Genomic DNA, 22,100 nt, shown 5'->3' with positions numbered 1-22,100 from the left:
GCTTCCATTTGATACCCATATTGTACATATACATCCGAAGGTTACCCGGGTCCACGTTTTGACCTATATCTCGAGACCCTATCTACCAATAGGTATCCAAACTATACGGAAACCATCTTCAATACCTCCTTAACAATGTGTGTAAGTTTGGTTTAATTCGGTGCAGACACGGCCGGTTAGCGAACACACACAAAAAGTTGACTTTATTTTATATATAAGATTTATAAGTGAATAAAATGTCTGTGTATCGCAATATAAAACGTTACAATGATACTGGTAGCATTGCAAAACGCTATGGAGGTGGACCAAAAAAAAACCGCAACAACGCCAGAAATGGTTCGAAAAGTGAAGGCTCGACTTGAACGAAATGGAAGTGGAAGAAAAATGGCCAAAGAACTGAAAATATCGTAAGACAGCATTCGACGCATATTGATAAATGAGCTCAAGGTCAAGGCTTACAAGTTCCAAAATGCACACGATCTTTCACCCCAGCAAAAAAAAGTTCGGTGCGAAAGAGCAAAGGAGTTGTTGCGCTTGCACGAACGGGGCGAATTTCCTAACATTGTGTTTTTTGATGAAAAAAATTTCCCAACTGAGCAGTTCATAAACACTCAAAACGATCGTGTTTACTTGACCGAACGCTCATACGAGAATTCGAGCCTACGTATGACCACTCGAAGCAATTTCCCATCGCAAGTAATGGTTTGGGTCGCAGTGAGCGCTGATGGATGCTCTCCAATCGTTTTTATCGAGCCTGGTGTCAAAGTGAATGCGACTTATTATCGGGAAAATGTTTTAGAAGCTGCTTTAGAGGCGTGGATACACAAACATTTCGGTCGTAGACCATGAACGTTCCAAAAGGACTCGACACCGTCTCATAAAGCTGGTGTGAAACAAGAATGGTTAAAAAATCATGTTCCACATTTCATTTCGTCCACACAATGGCTTTCGTATTCGCCATACGTAAATCGGATGTACTATTCCATCTGGTCCGTTTTGGAGAGCATGGTGGGGACTAAAAAATATGTCAGTATGTATGCGCTGAAAAAAGCGATTATACGAGAATGGGCCAAAATACCTCAAGATCACATTCGTGCAGCATGCAACTCATTTTTTGACCGTTTGAAGGCTATAGTCAAGGCAAGAGGTGGTCATATCGAGCTAAAGTGAATATATATTATGTTAAAATTGTAATCATTTTTGAACAATTTTGTCTTTGAAATCAATAAAAACTAATTTCACACAAAAAACTTCATACCTGTATATACGATCGCCAAGTAAGATGCCGGTCTAATAGAATACGTAAACACTTGGAACTATCTGTTAGAGGTATTGGAACACTCTTAAGAGATACGGCACGGCATGAGCCGTTTCGAAGTATCTGCATACGTGGCTGTGTATGTGCTCTTTGATAGTGACAGATCTGCTGTGAACAAAGTGTGCAAGGCGGGGCCTAGAACACTTTTTAGTGGTACAACTGCTCTAATTGCGTGAAGGTTAGTGGTTTTGTGGTTTACTTTAACATGAAACTGTCTATTTAGCGAGTATGATTTTATGAGCATATAACAGTTGCCAGACTTTATCGCAGGCTTGAGTTGTATCTAAAAATATGATCAATGTTTCCTAATGAAAATATCTCCGCTTAACCTACTTAGAAATCCAACAATTTTTCACATTTCTCAGTTTATCCAAGTCTGCATAGCAGTCGAAGATATACAAATCAATGAATCAAAACAAGTGGAACGACTCAAAATATATTCTGAGTGTAACATCTCAATAAAAAGCTTTTATATCCTAACGCAATTTGATTTAATAATAGTTATAATAATGTATTAAGCGCATAATAGTCACTTCTCCACCAATGTTAATTAATTGGTTACCATTGCCACTTATCCACTTCATTGGAAATTGAATACCTAATAAGGCTATAAGTACTCCATCTTAGTCCCAAACGCTTGCATTCCTAGTGAAGCAGTTGTCGAAAATGTTGCCGAAGTTCTTATTTCAATCCTATCCTACGGAAAAAGGCCTATTTCTAATACCGAAATTCACCTTGCAAGTCATTGGCTTCTATCCGGAGCACGGCAAATCCACGCGCATACAAGCTTGGGCCATATTCAATATCGTCGTGCTCATCTATGGTTCGTATGCTGAGTTCGCGTATGGTCTGCACTATCTACCCATCGATGCAATGCGCGCTCTGGATGCACTGTGTCCGGTCGCCTCGAGTATTATGTCGGTTTTCAAAATATCTTTCATCTGGTGGCATCGCGTGGACCTGGAGCGTCTTATTCAACGGGTTGGCGAATTGACAGCTGAGCAAAGTAGTTCACGAAAGTTGGCCTGTAAGCGCAGTTATTTTACGATTGCCACGCGACTCTCATCGTCGGTATTATTTTTTGGATTCTGCACAAGTACTTTGTGTACCATACGAGCGGGACTTGTGAATTACTTGAGCTACCGGGATGGTGAGGTAGTCCCATATGAGACGCCCTTCAAAATGATGTGAGCAAATTTTGATGGATTTGTTAAATTTGTAGGTGCATTTGAAACTTTAAATTACTTTTTTTTCTCTTTGCAGTTTCCCGTATCCATTACTTTCTATGCCGATCTTCCCACTTACTTTCACTCTCTCCCACTGGCATGGCTATATTACCGTTGCAGGGTTTGCTGGTGCTGATAGTCTTTTTCTATGTTTTTGCTTCTATTTCGGTACACTTTTGAAAGCACTTCAATATGATCTGCAGGAACTACTTAATGATGTTGGCAGTGAGGAGAGTAAAAACTATGCAGAATGTGAGATCGAGGAGAGTTTGAAACACATCATAGAGCGTCATAATGAGATTATCGATTTGGTTAAAAAATTCTCGGCGCTTATGTCGGGTTTGACCTTGGGCCACTTTGTGACATCGAGTGTTATTATTGGAACTTGTGTGGTGGATATGTTGTTGGTAAGTGGAAAATGTTCTGCAATATAATTAAAATAGAAGATAATATATGATGATATATAGGGCCACCGAGTGTCTTGTCCTTGATAAGCAACCTGGCTAACCTTACCTTACCTACATGAGGCATCAAATGCACTTCGAAACGTTCATTCGGTGTTAACTATACAGTAACTATTGCTTTTACACACTCACCTATACCGCTTTGAGCTCTCTTTCTGTCGAATACCTCTTCTTCTTTTGTAAATGCATTCTAGTACTTCTTTTTGCACTCTTTCTGCCAGTTATTTTTCACAGAAACTCGAATTTTCCTACGGCAGCAGTACACAAAATGCAATGAAGGTGAGCCCATTGTCCATTTTAGGAACATATCGTGAATACATATGTCGGGCTCAATTCTGGATACGTAATTGCATAACGCGGATCTCACGGAGCAACTGAAGCTCTTCTCCTACAATAAGTGGTGGTTAGGCTCCGGTAACGCCATTCGCGGTTTGGGAGCTTAGGAAGGTGGTGAAAGTCTTTCGTTGAGTGCCGTTTAATGTCTGTCTATACGAGTTACTGTCTAGTCCAGTAGTTGTAGATGGATTTAGTTCTGGATCTTCTCGATGTAGTTGAATAGATGTCTTCTGATTCAACCAGGATGTGGGGTGATTCCTATGGTAACACCCAAGAAGGAATTGCTTGCTGAGAATTTAGCTGTGCGCCTTAGCCTTATGTTGTTGTTGCAGTGCAGACATCAGGAGGCATCATATTTGGCAAGTTTGGAACTTTATCTATTGCGAATCACTAGTACTAGGCGATCAGAGGGACGTAGCGTATTTTAGACACATTTCTTTATCCCAAGTGCTGCCGGATAGCCATTTGAGGATTTTGTTTGGGCCTTAGTAACAATTGCGGAGTATGCGCTGAGAAGGAGAGCAAACTGTCGAGACCTCAAAATCTTGTGGTTATTTTTGGTGTGCCATCGAGTTTAATTTCTAGCTGCAGTTTGACCTCCTTCATTCAGCTGGTAAAGAGGATCAGCGTGAATTTAGTGGAGAAAGCTGGAGATTCCTCGCAGTGAAAAGGCGAGAAAGGCCGGTGAGATAATGTTCACTTCGGAACACAGGTCATCGATGTTATTGCCGGATGCTATTTTCGTGCAATGGTCACCATAGGAGAGCAGTGAAACTTCCGCAGGTGGTTGTGGCGCTTCGAGATATACTCGTAGAATTTGAAAAGCAGAGATGATAGTATACTTCTACACCTCGCTTTATAGTTCTTTGTTTTAAGTTGTAGTCTCGAAAAATACAGACAATTGCCGGCCACATAGATAATTCGCGGACCACCTCTTCAGGCCCGGTGGTGGGTCGATTGTTGGATCTCATCGAGTAGCGGGAAGTGACTGACTTTATCGAAAACATTGAACAAGTAAACCCAACTAAGACATTCCTCTCGTCCCTGGTTAAGCCCGCGGTTGGTCTGAGTGGTGAGTGGTGTGGAGGTACTTTGCACTCTACGAAATCCATGTTGAGTTGTGGCAGGGTCAGCTGTTTCGAGTAGACAGGAAGTATGATGGCAAGTGTCTTCACTCTGGGGAAAGAAGAGTTATTGGACGATAGAACTCCCCTTGTTTGACAGGTTTTCCTCCTTTCAATAGTAGGACCGCTCTTCCTTCTATCCGCTTGTCGAGAGTTATAAGAGTGGCCAAGAACAGGTTGAAGACCTTCGTGAAATATCCTACCCAATGGATCCAGATTTTTCAGTATCAATGCTAGGACCTATCGACCAGAGGATACAGAATGAATTACTGGATAAAGAAGCTCGCGCACCTCTCCTCTCACAAAAAGTCTTAACATACTCCGCCTATGTTAGGTAACCAGTTGCCGAGTCTTCAAACTGAGATCCCTTATTCAAGGATCCCCGAGATCGGTCTGGTATAGGTGATTATTCTGGTTTGCTAGAACGACCGCTTCGGCTAGGAAATTGAGACCCACCCTTCTCGCTGTGATGAAGTGAGCCGCAGTAGCGATGATCTCTACAAGCAGACAAATGGCATACACCTTCACTTGGAATATGCTGGGAAAACAACCCATAGACTAGGACTGGTTGTGTGTTTTTCGTAGAACCTCTGCCTTCGGGTATTTTAATAATTTTCGATATATTGCAGTTCTCCGATTATGGCATCTTCGTCTATATGGTTCATACAATGGCCGTTTCCTCCGAGCTATTCCTTTACTGCCTAGGTGGCACTGTGGTCATCGAGTGTGTGAGTAGTTAATGAATATTTCAAGGTAAAAAAAAGTTCAATGAAATAAATTGTTTCGCCTTTTTTTATTTTGTCTCTAGAGCTCTCAGATAGCCACCACGATCTACTGTAGCAAGTGGTACACTCATAATCTGCGAGTTCAGAAAATGGTGCTCCTGATCTTGATACGCTCTCAACGGAGCTTGGTTGTGAAAGTGCCATTTTTTGCTCCATCGTTGCCTACATTGACTTCGGTAAGTTTGATTTACTTAACAAAGTAATAAATTCTACAAAATATTTTACATGACAAGTAAATTTTTTTGCGAATATTCTTAACAAATTTCTAAATAATTTTACTTTTATAGATCCTACGCTTCACTGGTTCTTTGATTGCCTTGGTACAATCGATGATTTAGTTACAATTGCTAACTACCAAATATTTTAAAAATAATAACTTAACAAATCTACAAGTGAAGTAAAAACATTACTAAAACGACACTAAGAGTTCACACACAAAAGTCTCACAAACCACAACACGGAACTTGGGCACAAACCAATAGAAAGAAGGCAAACACACTAGTTGAACACAAAAAAAAAAAAAAAACAATATTTGCAAACGAAAAAAAACCAGCACATTCAACAAAATGTAAACACGAGTAACCCAGAAAAGAAAATGAAAACGATAGCAGAAATCAGATATCATTTAAAAAATCCGAAGAGTAAAAAGCATAGAGTTACGTTCTAATAAATAGTAAAATCCTGAAGGAACTACCTGATAACGCAATGACATAGATACGACAAATATTCAATAGCTTATTAAGGACACAATGCCTCCTACGCCTCATGAAAGTTGCAGAAACAACCACATTCTGTCAAAATTGCTTAAAAAAATATTCCTCGCCAGATTAGACAGGATACTAATAGAAAAAAAATATAATAGCAAGCCATTAATTTCGATTTATCTGCAAGTCCACAGAGTTATAAACAAAATATTAGATAATATGGAAAGTGAAAGGGTTCTGCGTAATTGTATACGAGATGTGTTCAAAAAAAAAGGTGAATTTTCATTTCATCAAAAAAATATTTATTTATTCATCAATTTCTATTTCAATTCCTTCAAAGTACTCCCCCACAGATATAATACGCTTGTGCCAGCGTTTTTTCGAATCCTCAAAGCAGTTCTGATATGCACTTTTTGGATGTCATTGAGCTCTCTCGATTTGTATCTCCCCAATCGTCACAAAACGCCGTCCTTTCATGTTGCGTTTGCACGAAAGTGGCGAATTTCCTAACATTGTGTTTTCTGATGAAAAAAATTTCCCAATTGAGCAGTTCATAAACACTCAAAACGATCGTGTTTACTTGACCGAACGCTCGCTCATACGAGAATTCGAGCCTACGTATGACCACTCGAAGCAATTTCCCATCGCAGGTAATGGTTTGGGCCGCAGTGACCGCTGATGGGCGCTCTCCAATGGTTTTTATCGAGCCTGGTGTCAAAGTGAATGCGACTTATTATCGGGAAAATGTTTTAGAAGCTGCTTTAGAGCCGTGGACACGCAAACATTTCGGTTGTAGACCATGGACGTTCCAACAGGACTCGGCACCGTCTCATAAAGCTCGAGTGAACCAAGAATGGTTAAAAAATCATGTTCCACACAATGGCTTTCGAATTCTCCAGACGCAAATCCGATGGACTATTCTATCTGGTCCATTTTGGAGAGCAAGCTGAGGACTAAAAAATATGCCAGTATGGATGCGCTGAAAAAAGCGATTATACGAGAATGGGTCAAAATACCGCAAGATTACATTCGTACTGACCAGTATAATTCAATAATGTCACCCATTTGGAAATATGGGCACATCAAAGAAACAAAAAAACCAATATACAAATAATTCAAAAGACTTAATCTAAAATATTGAGAAGAATAACAAAAGCATGCTGGTATATACCAAACGACGTGATCCACAACGCCCTTAATATCGAGACAATACAGGGTTTGATTGAAAAGTAATGAGCCTTCCCGTGCGGAGAGTCTGCCAAGCGATCAACCGAATCGGCTGGTGGGGGAAAATGATCGTTGGACCTTTCCCTTCCACTAGAAATCGGTCCCAGTTCGCTGGCAACAGCGGTGCAGTCAACATCGCTCCGCGCGAGAAAGCTGTTTTAAAAGTGTGTTAGGATTTTGCAGTGGCGAAAATGCAGCGATCAAATTTTGCGTAAAGCTAAACAAAATGAGTATCGAAACCATTGGGCTACTCAAAGAGGCTTACGGGGACCAACCTCTGTCCAGTACCCAGGTAAAACGGTGGCACAAGTCGTTCAGGGAAGGCCGGGAGGACATCGAAGACGAACAGCGATCTGGAAGGCCTTCGACGACGCAAACAGACGAAGATGCGGCGCATACTGCCTTCCCCTGCACCTTTGCATTGACCAATATGGGGGTTCCGGTGCTTCCCCACCCTCCCTACAGCCCAGACCTGTCACCTCCGGAATTCTTCTTGTTCCCGCGCCTGAAAAGAAAGCTGAAAGAGAAGCGTTTCGACTCCATCGAGGCGATCCAAAAAACTGTGACAGCCGAATTGAACGCAATTCTGACGGATGAGTTTAAAAAATGTTTCCTGCAGTGGAAGGACCGCTACCAACGGTGTATTGACGCTCAAAGGTCCTATTTTGAAGAATATTAGTTGTATAAGCCAAAAGGTTTAATAAGACTGCTTAAAAAAAATAAGGCTCATTACTTTTCAATCAAACCCTGTAGATGACACAATTAGGAAATATGGCATTAAGCAAATCATCAACGACTAACAAATCATCAAAATGTACAAATGCGCAAACTAACACAAATGGAAAAGTAGAAAAACGATAAGCGATAGATATTTCGGATTTTTCGAGTTGGGTCGAATATGCGACGGTTTGTTGTATAATTTGTTGTCATTTTAACGGTAGCTTCGTAATGCCTCTCTCATGGAAGTCCTGGTCTTTATTGGCGAAAAACTCCAACAATCGATGTTCACAAACTTCTCTCGATACTCTTGATACCAATTTCATATCACTCAGATGTTTTGCCATAAGATAAAATGGTGGTAATCGCTTGGTGCCAGGTCCGAACCATATGATAGATGCATTAAAACAACCCTCTCGGAGTTTTTTGTGTGGTCTTGCGTTGTTCCGATGGAACACAACACCTCTTCTGTTGGCCAACTGATCGTCTTCGCACAATATTGTCGTACGTGACCCATTTTTTATCCCCGGTCATCATTCGCTTAACACTAAACCTACCATAACGGGCCAAATGACCCATTTTAAACTTTTTGTCAGAAGTTCTTAGAAATAGCATTATTAAATCGGCGTTTGCCTTTACGACTTTTATTAAAAAATACATCGAATGCATTTTTCCAAAATTTACTAATATAAAATTTTAAAGACGAGTCATTTGTCCCGTCAAGTTTTTTGGTGTTAATTAGTGTGGCACCCAAACATCGAGCTTCTTTTTGAATCCAGCTTTGCTCAAATGGCGATTATTTCGGTGATTTTATCGACATTATCGATATTTTCTTTAACATAAAAAATGTCTGAATGGAATCAAGGAAATCAAATTGCACGTAATTAGTTGTTACAGTATCGGCACCATTCACAATTTAAGCGACCTGACTTACATTTTCGCTTTATAATAGAAAAACTGTAAAACATACCAAGTTTTCTCTTTTCTGACTTCCATTTTTAACACCCTGTAACTCACAACTGAATGGAACAAACAAAACACAGCAAAATAATTTTTTTAGTGTGAAATATCACCTTGACGACGGGCATTAACCTTAAATTGTTTGATCAATACTTTACGAGATATCGATCATTACAGCCATCTACCGAGAAAATGATGCATTTCTTTTTTCCCCAAACTGATTTATTTAAACCAAGTTGCATTGATAGCGACTCTAGAATCTGCAAGCTTCAGATTTAAGTGTTTCGTATAAGAGAGTTTGTATGTAAGCAGCACGCCCAGATATTTATAATCGTTAACAATCTCGGTATTCTTGTAGCCAAACTTGCAGTTGTAAGAAGAAGGAATACTGCACTCTAAATACCCTGCATTTCAACTTGATAAAATTTACTTTAGGTCCCCACTGAAGGGCGAAAGTTCATCATGGAGCCAAATACGATTTGAAGTGTCTTCATGTAACTTCTTAATAGTTATTTCTATCATGTGGATCGAGAGGCCATAAAATGCTAGTTTGTAAAAAAGCACACCTTGAGGTGTCTTATCAAGGCAATATGATATTATGCAGCATCCAATGATAATATTTACTATGTAACTAAACTTAAATTTACTCTGGAGCATAATTGAATGTTTATCCAATATGGGTTAGAGGACAAAGAATTGTAATACTACTACAAAAAATCATTATTTATTGTTTAAACTTAACGGATTGTAATTTAGTAGTGGAAATAAAAAAATAAAATAAAAATCCCTTGCAACTTTTTGCACTCTGATGGGCGGGGAGAACATTAGGCGCAACCTACAGTTCGGCAATCGATAACCTTCATTGAAACTAAAAATGGAACAAGCCATAACTTTCCATATACTTACAATTAATATGCAGAAGGTCAAATTGCCTTGCGCAATCTTTACCGTTCAAAAATATTGATTACACATTAGCATTTCAATTTATGCTATTTTCTCTTCTGCCTACCTACCCACTCCATTTAATGCCGCTAATATGTGAAGCAAATGCTCATTAATTCTTGAATCATTGAATTTGTACCTTTTTACACTGAGAAAAAAATTGCAACAAGGCGGAGCAACTCACCATACGGCGCGCCTAACAATCGATTTAGTGGACTGATCGAAAGAGTCATGTAACTCGTAGCCGCGGCGGACATATGCCGGATTTCGAAATTTAAAAAAGAAATGCCATGAAATTATCTACCGGATTGTAATATTGCAATGAAGAAAAAAAAATAGTTCGAATAATATTTCTCAAGCTCTTAAGGGGGCAGCTCATCCAGTATTTTCAAATTTTCTGTTTTTTTTTTTTTTTGTTTAAAAGTTCATTTATAATCTAAAGAATATCTTTTTAATGTTTTAAGCTTAATAAAAAGTCTAAAAGGTCCCTTTAAAGTTAGTGAAGTGATGAGCGTCGAAAGATGAGTAAGAACGAAAATTCCGCGAATTTTTCCGCGCTGTCGAATATAACTCAAAAAGTAATCAAGATATCAACTTAAAACTTTTGCAGGTATATTTTTTAACATATTGACTTCTGCATGTAACTCAAATTTTATGTTAATTATCACTAAAAATATTATTTTGATCAATTTGTTTATAAAAAAGAGTGAATTTTTTTCCTTTTTCCCTTCAAATCTTCATTTATTTTTCGTTAAAAATAGGTAAGTGTAAAGCGGAATAACTTCTTTTAGTGAAAAATTTGTGTCTGCTTGATTACAAGAGGCTGTACATTACAACCACCATTTGGTTTTTTCTTTTTATTTCAAAAAAGTTTGTGTATACCTATTCATTTAAGCGTGAATATTAATATGTATTTTATTTTAAGCTAATAAATAATCTCAGTTTTTCGCAAAAAAATGATTGAAAAACTCGTTGTCTGGAGGAGCTGCCCCCCTTAAAAAACAGCCGATTGATAAACTTCTTATTGTGCCTTGAAAAATGCATTTAATATACCTTCAATAAACCGATACATAGCCCTTCAGCATCTAAAACTCCTTCCATAAATACAGAAATCCAGGTAAGTGCCAGTTTTGGTGTCATCAACCAAAGCCGATTTCTATATAGAGATTAAGTCAACACTAAGCCTTAGTTATTTATTTGTTTGTTTCAAGAAGTCAAGAAAATATCAGACTAAACTAAAAAATAATGACAGAATTTACCTAATTCAATTACAAACTTCTACTACAAACTACAAACCTCTACCTGAGGTTCAATAGTACTGAAAATTCTTTCTTGGAAACTGAGAGCTCCAGAAAGTTATAATTGGAAATCTCATTAGAATCATGAAGAATTCGTTCAATAAGAGCATTGCGAGCATAATTTGTATTGTACTTATTTGAATAGAAAGGAATAACATGGCAAAGAATTCCGGGAGGTATAAGAAAATAAACACGTTAAAGCAGAGAGGGGCAGTCAATAGCGCCTTTAATATCATGGAAAACAAGCGAGAGAGTAAGAATCGATCTTCTAGTTATTAGATACGCAACTAAGTTCCCCGTGTTTGTCAATAGATGCCGCCAGCAGTGTGTGCTAGTCTATTCTAACATAATCTAAACGTCATGAACCAAGCTTAGACATATGGTAAACAAATAGCTTCGGCACAGTGACATTAGTGATTTTGATTTGGTATCATATACTTTTCGGTTTAGTGAAGATGTCTGATTTTGTGCCGAATAATCGTCATTTGCGGGAAGTGTTGATTTTCCTCTTTCGTTCGAAAAAAAAAAAACGGCGGCTGAAGCGCCAAGGGGTTCCTTATGAGTTACAACCAAGCGATGTTGAACGTCGTGTTTTCATCTGCTGCTTCAGCGGCAAAAAAGGAAGGGTTTTCTTCATCGCATCGTAACGAGTGATGAAAAATGGATTCATTACAGTAATCCAAAGAAAAGAAAGTCATGGGGACTGCCCGGTCATGCTTCTACGTCGTCGCCTCGGCTGAATATTGACTCTGCGAAGATTATGCTATGTATTTGGTGGGACCAAGTTCGTGTTATTTATTATGAACTTTTAAAACCAAGTGAAACCATCACTGGGGATCGGTGTCGACTTCAATTGATGCGATTGAGCCGAGCACTGCGCGAGAAGCGGCCGCAATCCACAGAAAGGTATGAAAAAGTGATTCTACAGCATGACAACGCTCGACCTCACATTGCCAAACCCGTTAAAACCTACACCAACACTAAAATGGAAAATCCTACCCCACTCGCCATGTTCTCCAGATATTGCGCCGTCCGATTGTCACCTGTTTCGATCGATGGCACATGGTCTGGCTGACCAGCAGTTCCATTCATATGAAGACATCAAAAAATGGCTTGATCCGTGGATAGCCTCAAAAGATGAACAGTTTTACCGCGACGGTATACAAGATCTACCAGAAAGATGGGAAAAAGTAGTAGCCAGCGATAGGCAATACTTTCAATGATTCACTTGTAACCACTTTTTCAGAATAAAGTTGTATTTTCATCAAAAAAACAGCGAGCACGTAGTTGCGCACCTAATAATTTCTAAGGACATGAATTTGATCAATAGCAAACGTGTTGTGTGGGATACGATCAGAAAATTTTACTGAAATCCATTGGAGAATCTCTCTTGCCAACAAGTGCTACTTTGGAATAAGTAAGAAGTTGAGTAGTAAAGTCCTCTCTCGACGAACAAAACTAACACTTTATAAAGCTCACATACACCCGTCCTAACGTATGGCGCAGAAGTTTGGACGATGAAAACATCCGTGGAGGCGTCTCTTGGAGTGTTTGAGAGAAAGATTCTGCGGCAGATTTTTTTGACCTTTGCCGATAGCAACGGCGTGTATCGGAGGCAATGGAACAATGAGCTGTATGAGATTCACGATGACATAGACACAGCGCATCGAATAAAGATCAAGCAACTTCGTTGGCTAGGTCATGCCGTTCGCATGGAAATAAACGCTCCGGTTCTGAAAGTATTTGATGCGATACAAGCTGGTGGTAACAGAGAGAGAGAGAGAGAGAGAGAGAGAGAGAAAGGCCTCCTCTGCGTTGGAAAATCAGTTGCAGAAGGACTTGACTTCAGTTGGTGTGTCCAACTGGCACCGGTTTTCACTAGAAAGAAACGACTGGCGCGCTTGATTCAATTCGGTCAAAATCGCGTAAGTAGTTATCGTGCCAATCAAGAAGAAGAAGTTTCCAACCTGGAGCGAACGAATACAGTAAACAGCAATTTCAAGGCATAAGAGTCCATAAAATATGAGCTATTCCATAGTAAAAAGCCTAAACAAAATATGATTTTGATGAGATAAAAGTAATGTGGCTACTAAAATATAAAACGGCTGTCAAAAATTACAACTAAATCTTTAGATTTTTAACAGATTGAAGTATTATATTAGATATACTATAGGAAATGTGAAAGGCAATGGGAATTTTAGGAGAAGTTACATGAAAGCATTTGCAAGCTTTAGCAACTGTTAGTGTCGTTGATAAATAACACAAATAGTAACGGACTTTAAACACTTCCTGAGGCACTGAGGCAAACAATGAGGCACTCCAGCGCAGGCAATGAATACTTCAAAGGACATACCATCAATTGGTACCACACAACGCCTACCGCATAAATAGGATTTCTGCCATTGCAGGCAAACAGAGTGAAATCCAAGTGAAGATAATTTATGCAGCAAAATGTTGTGAGAGACTCTGTCGTAAGCTTTGGGAAATCCATGTAAATGTTGTTGTCCGGCTCAGAAGGCTCTAATGCAATATTCACTAAAAACGGCAAGATTAGGACGCTATGGACGGTCCAGTGACGAATCCATGCTGATTGCACGAAATTAGGTTTTTAGTAGCAAAAGGCATATTTTCTTTAAAAATGGCTCGAAAAAGTATAGAAATTGTCTAGAGCTTGGAGAGTGGGCGATATTTGCTTGCTTGAATGGGGGATTGGGGAATATACTTGCTAGTTTCCAGCCATCAATGAAAATTCAAGCAGATAATGGCTTACCTAAAATTATCTTTAGAGGTAAAATAACTGTCGGACATTTCTTTAGAAAAGCTTGAAGGTGAGGAGGGTGTGAGTTAAGCCAACTTATGCCGATTTAGCTTCTCCCAAAAAATTTTTCCTTCTTATTGCCCTCTGCTTTTTTCGTGTTTAATTCTAAAATAAGTCTAATCTGGTGAGAAAATTCTGTGTTCGATTCTAAAAATGTTACACTCAACAACGGCAAAGCAGCCAATTTTCTTCCTTAAAACTCAGTTAACTACTTAAAACGCTAATATGAAAAAATGCGCGTGCCAGTCAAAGATGGATGCATACTCGCCGTGTTTTATGCTCTTTTCTCTGAGTAGATAAAAGGCATGCCTTGATAGAGAGTTCAGTGCAACATTCAACAATTTGTACAACGTGGAAGGGAAACATTTTTTCGTAAAGACAGAAACAACAGAAATTAGACTGCAATAAAATATTGTGTTTGGGAATAAGTTCATAGCGTTTTTATATTTTCTTTGATTTTACAACAATTTATTCGCTGTTTGGCAAAGAGTAAGTATTCATTCGATAGAATTCTTCCTGTCATTTGTACGAGCATTTGTGAGATATTTAATTTTTATAGTAGTTTTGAGGCTTAAAAATGGAATACCCAAGAGGCAAAAGTCAACATTTTTCACATCTGCTCTTCTTTGCTTTTTATTGAGGTCAAAAAGCTGCCGAAGCAGTATTTGCGACGAGTATGGAGAAAATTTTATAGGCGACTCTACAGCACAGAAATAGTTTGCAAAATGTAAAAGTGGAACTTTGACGTCGATGACACATCTCGCAGTGGAGGGCCTTCTGAATTCGATGCAGAACATCTCAAATCACTTTTGAAGGAGAACCGCTGCCACACCAGTCGTGAATTGGGGGAAAAAATTGCGACCATTAAACAATTCTCAATCACCTTCCTTCAATGGGATTTACCGAAAAATTGGGAGCCTGGGTGACTAACGAGCTCAACAAAAAAAAAAACAAAGAAAGTCGTCTTCAAATTGCAACACGCGATCATAAACAGCGCTTTTTGTACCGTCGCGGAAGATGAGAAATGGTGCCTATACATCAATATGAAGCAAAGAAAGGAGTGGGTTGGACCAGGAGTCACGCCAAAGACGAGACTCAAGCGGGATGTTTATACAAAGAAGATCATGGTATGTATTTGGTGGAACTGGGAGGGCATGGTGCACTGGAACACGCTCGAAAACAATGCCACGCTCAACAAAGAGCTCTACATTGCCCAGCTATACCCTGTGAATCAGTCTATTTGACTGAAAATACCTGATCGACATGGTAAAACTATACTTTGACGACGACAACGCCAGGCCCCGTGTTGCACAAGTCATCAAAGCCACACACCAAGAGCTCGAATGGGCAAAAACGCTACGAACTTATTCCCCAACCCAGAATTCTAAGCAGTACCTTCTAAAACTCTACCTCATATAACTTCTTCACTACTTCCGGCCTGAAGGCTGTAAAATGTAGACTTATGTTGGAATTTTTTAACACCGATCATTACTAGGTTAATTTTAAAGCAGCATTTGATAACAAAAAGAAAAGAAGCTTATGCGATGCTGCGACTTTGTAGGTTCTGGAAGGATAGTGCAGATTGCTCTATTTTATGACAGATATACTCTCAGAGGTTTGCCATTGCCCGCCGAGGGGCAACCGCCCCTTTCTCTCATTTGGTGTCTTATGCCCGCAGTTTGGAAGCTGTACACTTTCAAATGGTCGGCACGCACCAACTCATTCGACTACAGCGGCTGGTATTAGGTAAGTTTAAAACGACCCAAAAGATATTCTTAGTGTAACAGATCAATAAAAAGCGTTCATGTTCTAACACAAATTGATTTGGTAATAATTGTAATAGCGTATTAATCGTGTGGTGGTTATTTTTCCATCAATACTAATGGTTTTATAACCGATTACCATTTTCACCTCTCCACTTCTTTGCAAATCGAATACCTAATAAGGCTATAAGTACTTCATCTGAGCCCCAAACGTTTGCATTCTTAGTGAAGCAGTTGTCGAAAATGTTGCCGAAGTTCTTATTTCAATCCTATCCTACGGAAAAAGGCCTATTTCTAATACCGAAATTCACCTTGCAAGTCATTGGCTTCTATCCGGAGCACGGCAAATCCACGCGCATACAAGCTTGGGCCATATTCAATATCGTCGTGCTCATCTATGGCTGCTATGCTGAGTTCGCCTATGGACTGCACTATCTACCCATCGATGCAATACGCGCCCTGGATGCACTGTGTCCGGTCGCCTCGAGTATTATGTCGGCCTTCAAAATATCTTTCATCTGGTGGCATCGCGTGGAGCTGGAGCGACTTATTAAACGGGTTGGCGAATTGATAGCTGAGCAAAATAATCCTCGAAAGTTGGCCTGTAAGCGCAGTTATTTTACGATTGCAACACGACTCTCATCGTCGGTGATATTTTGTGGATTCTGCACAAGTACTTTGTATACCTTACGAGCGGGTATTGTGAATTACTTGAGCTACTGGCGTGGTGAGATAATTCCATATGAGACGCCCTTCAAAATGATGTGAGCAAATTTTGATGGATTTGTTAAATTTGTAGGTGCATTTGTAACTTTAAATTACTTTTTGTTTTCTTTTTCCAGTTTCCCGTATCCATTGCTTTCTATGCCGCTGTTTCCATTTACTTTCACTCTCTCCCACTGGCATGGCTATATTACAGTTGCAGGCTGTACTGGTGCCGATTGTTTTTTTCTATGCTTTTGCTTCTATTTCGGTACACTTTTGAAAGCACTTCAATATGATCTGCAGGAACTACTTGATGATGTTGACAGTGAGGTGAGTAAGAACTATGCAGAATGTGAGATCGAGGAGAGTTTGAAACACATTGTAGCGCGTCATAATGAGATTATCGATTTGGTTAAAAAATTCTCGACGCTCATGTCGGGCTTGACCTTGGGCCACTTTGTGACATCGAGCGTTATTATTGGAACTTGTGTGGTGGATATGTTGTTGGTAAGTGAAAAATATTCTACAATATAACTAAAGTAGAAAACAGTACATGCGGCATCAGATGCACTACAAACCGCCCATTCGATGTTAACCCACCCAATCAACTTAACACTTTTGGAGGCTATGTAGTTACCATTTCGACTTTTTGGCACTCGCCTATTCCGCTTCGCGTTCTCTTTTCGGGTAATACCTCTTTCTTCTTTTCTAATTGCATTCCGGTGCTTCTTTTTTGGACTCTTTACGCCAGTTATCTCTACCAGAAACTTGATTTCTCCTACATACGGCAGCAGTATACAAAAAGCAATGAATGTGAGATCATTGTCCGCACATGGGGTTTTTAAGCAGCGGTCTCTAAGAGTAGAAAGAAAATTTAGGTGGTGAATCTTTGGACTGTCGCTTGCGATTTCACAATTTCGACGTCTAGTTGTCGTGAGATTTACTTAAGATGGTAATGGTAAGATATGGTTCCAGAGAGCAGAAACGAGATTCTAGTGATACATCCGTTGGCTCTGTGTAGCAATTTTTCAACCGTGAGTTTTTCTTCGAATAATAAAAATAAGTGCTTTGCTACAAATAACCGATATTAGGTTCTTGAATCGTAGGTATATCCAAAACTCAGGAGGCTTCATTCGCCACATGATCGATTTGGTTTCGAGTTTTTCGATCCGCAGCTACATAGTTAGATGACTTTTTTTGTGCTGGATGGTGGCGCTATCAGCTGCTATGTTTCGAGCGCTAGAAAAACTGACCAGTTTTAGTAAATCAGCTTCGTAGTGAATTTTCTGACTGTGGCCCCAAATATCTCTCCCTTTCTTAGCCTACAGGTATTATTATAAACGCACGCAAAAATTGCCATCTCATCACATCTTCAGAGCACATAACAGAGGTATTTGCTTGCTTTGCCCCCTCTATCATTGGCTTGATTGTACAAATGAGGGAGATCTTAAGTGGATCTGTTGTGAGTTGTAGCGAAATACTAGTGAACGAAATTACTTAAGGCGAAGACCTCTCCCAGCACTAAGCTGACACTGAATCTTCATGATAGATACAGCTTCCTGCCGCACCTCCTGCTGAGCAGACGTTGCATGTCCCGGGAAGTTCTTAGCCTGAATCTATTGGAATGATTCTAGAACGCTTCGCTGTTTCTTTATAGCTTATTGTTTATGAGCTATTTTCAACGCATACAAAAAAACTCGCTTCTAGACAAAGCAGACGAAGAACAGACAAAAATATGTCTCACTTGCGTAGACTTCTGCATAGAGCGCTACCTGTTTTCGTAAAAAAATATTACTTTTTGTGAATGCCCATCAGCTGTAAGTTCAAAAGGAGTCGAACAGATTATTGAGTCACCAATGGCAACAAAATTGAACATTTGCTATTAGAAAGAAGTCGTCGATTAAAGAGAAGAAAGAAGAACCCTTATTTAATGTAAGAGTACACTTTTTCTTACACTCTGCATTTTGCCTTGTGTTTATGTATGTATTGAGCTTCATCTGTCGCTCTAAATTTTATATATATTTAGACGGGTCTTGCGGCCGTCTATCAGCTTGTTTACAACACCAAATTCTTTCGTCTGTGTTAGAAAATAGAATCAGAGCAGGTTTCCACTTCGAGCTACAGATATTTTGTGCTCTATCCTTGTCAAAATAACTCATCCAACCGCAGTTCCTTCAATAAACCTCAAATGAGCTGAATTCCGCTTAACGTATTTGTTTTTCTCATTCCCATACCAAACCGAGATATTTACTACTACTTCTCGCTATGGCATCGCATTTCGAAAATGTCTGTTGCAGTTACTGTGGAAACAACACTGAAGTAACAGGATGCGGAGGACCATATCTTAAGCTTATGCAGATAACTCCGCAAACTGCTATGCCCTGTGGTAACATCAGTGAACATTATCAGTGTTCCCTTAGAAAGGATTATTAGATCTTTAAATCTCAATAAGCCTTTAGTTTGGCGCATCCATCAGTTTGGTGGCAACTTATATCCCGTGACCGTAGCTAGTATATTGTCTCCAGGTAGCAAAGAACTTGGGCAATATTAGTAATGAAGTCGCAGTCTCTCTAGGCAATTCATCCGCCGTTTCGTTTTGAGGTACTCATGGGACCTACTAAATTTCATTTCCCTGTGCCACCAAGGGCTATTGCAGATTTTACCTCAAAGGATGACGAAACATTGGCATATGCTGGGAAAACTCCGATTTCGGCTGTTTTCGAGCCATCTGTATACCATTGCAGGATATGCTCTAGGAATTTAGTTTCAAAGACATGGCTTCTTTATAAGTTTTATAAGAAAATCGTAACTATACAGGGTCCGGCACTTGAAGTGTAACCAATTAAAAAGGCCATAACTTTAGTTTGAAAAATTACTTTTATTCAATTCAAAGTGAAAAATGTGAGAAAATAATACAAAATTAAGAATCAATTTACTTTCGCTCGATACGAGCCACCTTTTGCTTTGACTAAAATTTTAACCAAAATTTAGAGCCATTGTGTGGACGTTATGAAGTTCGGAACGCTGTTGTTTAGCTATTCTTGGTTCACTCGAGCTTTGTGAGACGGTGCCGACTTCTGTTGAAAGGTCGTCTGTCACCGAAATCTTTGTCTGTCCGCGGCCTTAACGCAGCCCACTGAATACTTTCTCGATAATATTTCGCATTTAGCTTGACGCCAGGCTCGATAAAAACGATTGTAGAGCGCCTATCCGCGGTTACAGCAGCCTAAACCATTACCTGTGGCGAGTGCTGCTCCTAGTGACCAATCGATTACTCGTATGAACGGTCGTTCAAATAAACCCTTTCTTTTTGCGCGCCTACGAATTGCTCAGTTTGAAAAAAATTCTCGTCAGATATCACAATACATATTCGGAAATTTACCACTTTCGGCCAAGCGAAGCAACTGCTTCGTTCTCTCAAGTCTGTCTTGTTGCTGCTTTGGTGTGAGATCATGCGCCTTTTGGATCTTGTAAGACTTGAATTTGATATCATTTTCAGAATGCGGCAGATGCTACGGTCATATATTTTTAATTTTTTCGACATTTGATTTGCACTTCGTCGGGGATTTCGCTCAAGTCGCTTCTTCACATTTTGAACCATTTCACGAGACGTTGCAGTCTTTTGTTGGCCATCTCCATGACTTTGCGCGATGCTTCCAGTATCATTGTAACGAGTAATGGTGTGATAAACCACAAGTTTATTTACTTTAAGGTGCTCGAGCTCACGAACAATCGCTGGTTGTGATTTTCGAGCCAAATATAACGCAATCACACTTTTACGTTTGAAATCCATTACTGATTTTCTTTTTTCGCGCTTACTCTCGGCAAAATGCTTCCGCGCGCTTGTAAACTATACTCTGGACTGTTATTTAGCCAAGCGCGAGCGGTCTGAAATTGCTTACACTTCGAGTGTCGGGCCCTGTAAAGCATAGACCAATCGAATGAGAATATGAGAATCTAGCGCGTACTGCGCGTTTAATTATTTAATTAGTTGTTGGTAGATTAATAAATATTTTATAAGCTCTTTGAGTTCTGCAACCAATTCATCTATTTTCGTAAAAGTTTAATAATTTTTGATACATTGCAGTTCTCCGATTATGGCATCTTCGTCTATGTGGTTCATACTATGACCGTTTTCTCCGAGCTATTCCTTTACTGTCTAGGTGGCACTGTGGTCATCGAGTGTGTGAGTATTTAATAAATATTTCAAGGTAAAAAAAAGTTCAATGAAATAAATTGTTTTGCCTTTTTTATTTTGTCTCTAGAGCTCTCAGATAGCCACCACGATCTACTGTACCAAATGGTACACTCATAATCTGCGAGTTCAGAAAATGGTGCTCCTGATCATGATACGCTCTCAACGGAGCTTGGTTGTGAAAGTGCCATTTTTCGCTCTATCGTTGCCTACTTTGACTTCGGTAAGTTTGACTTTCTTAACAAAGTAGTTAATACTACCAATTTTTTACGTTAATCAAGAAACGCATATTCGCATAACAATTTTACTTTTACAGATCCTACGCTTCTCTGGCTCTCTGATTGCCCTGGTACAGTCGATGATTTAGTTATCATACTTGGCTTAATTTATATGTTAGTAGTTGAAAATGTATGTGTTGCTTTAAATAAAACGCTAATAAACAGTAAAATATAGGTATTTCTGTTTTTGTTTTTTACGAAATAGTGTGAATTTCAACTCTTGATCTAAAAACGCTATGCGGGAGTAAAAAAAAAACGGACTTTGGCATTAATAATAAATTTTGCAATCTTTATTTGTTCTTTGAAATCTATTTCGTTGCTTCAGAGTAACCCCTCTCCGACAAAATACAGTTCGCATTCAATCGAGATAGTGAATCAATGGCATTCAAACGTAGTTTTGTGAAGAAAGCTCAAGAAACTGAGATGTTAGTTAAAGTTCATATTCGTGTTCCGGTCAGTTGAGAAAAGTATTGCTGATGGTGTCGAGAATGCTCGCATTACACCGGTAAGGTCAATATTAATTTCGCCGTTGTTCACAGCAACTCTACATTAGACGCGCTAGACCGAGGAAGATTTTACATAAATACCACGGATATTCTCTTGTATGAACTCCCTGAACGAACGCGGAAGCTGAAGGCAAATGCGTCGATGCCACCTCTCGAGGGTGTAAGATTAGTTGGAAAATTATGGAGATTTTGGTATATTTTTATCTCAACGTCTAATTTCGAAATATATATGGACCTGTAAGACTGCAAGACGGTACCTTTCGAGTTAGATATAATCATGAGCTGGGACTATAACAAATAACGAAACTGTGATAAAATTTCTGAGGATAAGATGGTCCAGTATATACCTATGAAGTGAGACTTTCAGCTATTAGTCCATAGATGTCGCTAGGGGTATTTTTAAACCTTCTCACATGTTTTTTTGTCTGTCATCTGTCAACAATATTCAGTTCATTGTTTGTTACGTTTCATACAACAATACATTTTTGACGCTCTTGAAAATGTCCAATTTCGTGCCTTCAAACTACGATTTGCGGATTTGCATCGAAGCGTTACGGGTGATGAAAAATGGGTGTATTTCTGCAATTCCAAGCGTAAACGATCGTATGGTCCGCCCGGCCACAAGCCAAAAACAACGGCCAAACCAAATCGCTTCAGCCGCAAGGCAATGCTGTGTGTTTTCTGGGATCAGCTTGGTATGGTTTGGTATGAGCTATTAAAACCAGGTGAAACAG

General features: G+C 39.3%; 2 protein-coding genes across 2 annotated transcripts; both read left to right on the top strand.

Moving 5' to 3' along the window:
* The first annotated feature begins 1,984 nt into the window (after nucleotides 1-1,984).
* On the top strand, nucleotides 1,985-5,591 carry LOC129247350 (odorant receptor 24a-like). Its single transcript, XM_054886458.1, has 5 exons — nucleotides 1,985-2,505; nucleotides 2,582-2,951; nucleotides 5,098-5,196; nucleotides 5,277-5,429; nucleotides 5,541-5,591. The coding sequence occupies exons 1-5, from the start codon at nucleotides 1,985-1,987 to the stop codon at nucleotides 5,589-5,591; spliced, it is 1,194 nt and encodes a 397-aa protein (XP_054742433.1).
* Nucleotides 5,592-15,925: 10,334 nt separating this feature from the next.
* On the top strand, nucleotides 15,926-20,968 carry LOC129248647 (odorant receptor 24a-like). Its single transcript, XM_054888275.1, has 5 exons — nucleotides 15,926-16,446; nucleotides 16,525-16,894; nucleotides 20,475-20,573; nucleotides 20,653-20,805; nucleotides 20,899-20,968. The coding sequence occupies exons 1-5, from the start codon at nucleotides 15,926-15,928 to the stop codon at nucleotides 20,947-20,949; spliced, it is 1,194 nt and encodes a 397-aa protein (XP_054744250.1). The 3' UTR covers nucleotides 20,950-20,968.
* The last annotated feature ends 1,132 nt before the right edge of the window (nucleotides 20,969-22,100 follow it).

This window comes from Anastrepha obliqua, chromosome 5, assembly GCF_027943255.1.
Source record: "Anastrepha obliqua isolate idAnaObli1 chromosome 5, idAnaObli1_1.0, whole genome shotgun sequence".
Taxonomy (NCBI): domain Eukaryota; kingdom Metazoa; phylum Arthropoda; class Insecta; order Diptera; family Tephritidae; genus Anastrepha; species Anastrepha obliqua.
Note: the sequence above shows the minus strand (reverse complement) of the source record. Positions and strands in the feature narration are given on the sequence as shown.

What these genes read in the sequence shown, in the direction of transcription:
- LOC129248647 (XM_054888275.1), top strand. Translation starts at nt 15,926, where the DNA reads ATGTTGCCGAAGTTCTTATTTCAATCCTATCCTACGGAAAAAGGCCTA. An exon ending in GAGACGCCCTTCAAAATGAT is followed by an intron (nt 16,447 to 16,524) that starts GTGAGCAAATTT and finishes TTCTTTTTCCAG; the next exon opens with TTTCCCGTATCCATTGCTTT. An exon ending in GCACTGTGGTCATCGAGTGT is followed by an intron (nt 20,574 to 20,652) that starts GTGAGTATTTAA and finishes TTTTGTCTCTAG; the next exon opens with AGCTCTCAGATAGCCACCAC.
- LOC129247350 (XM_054886458.1), top strand. Translation starts at nt 1,985, where the DNA reads ATGTTGCCGAAGTTCTTATTTCAATCCTATCCTACGGAAAAAGGCCTA. An exon ending in GCACTGTGGTCATCGAGTGT is followed by an intron (nt 5,197 to 5,276) that starts GTGAGTAGTTAA and finishes TTTTGTCTCTAG; the next exon opens with AGCTCTCAGATAGCCACCAC. An exon ending in CGTTGCCTACATTGACTTCG is followed by an intron (nt 5,430 to 5,540) that starts GTAAGTTTGATT and finishes TTACTTTTATAG; the next exon opens with ATCCTACGCTTCACTGGTTC.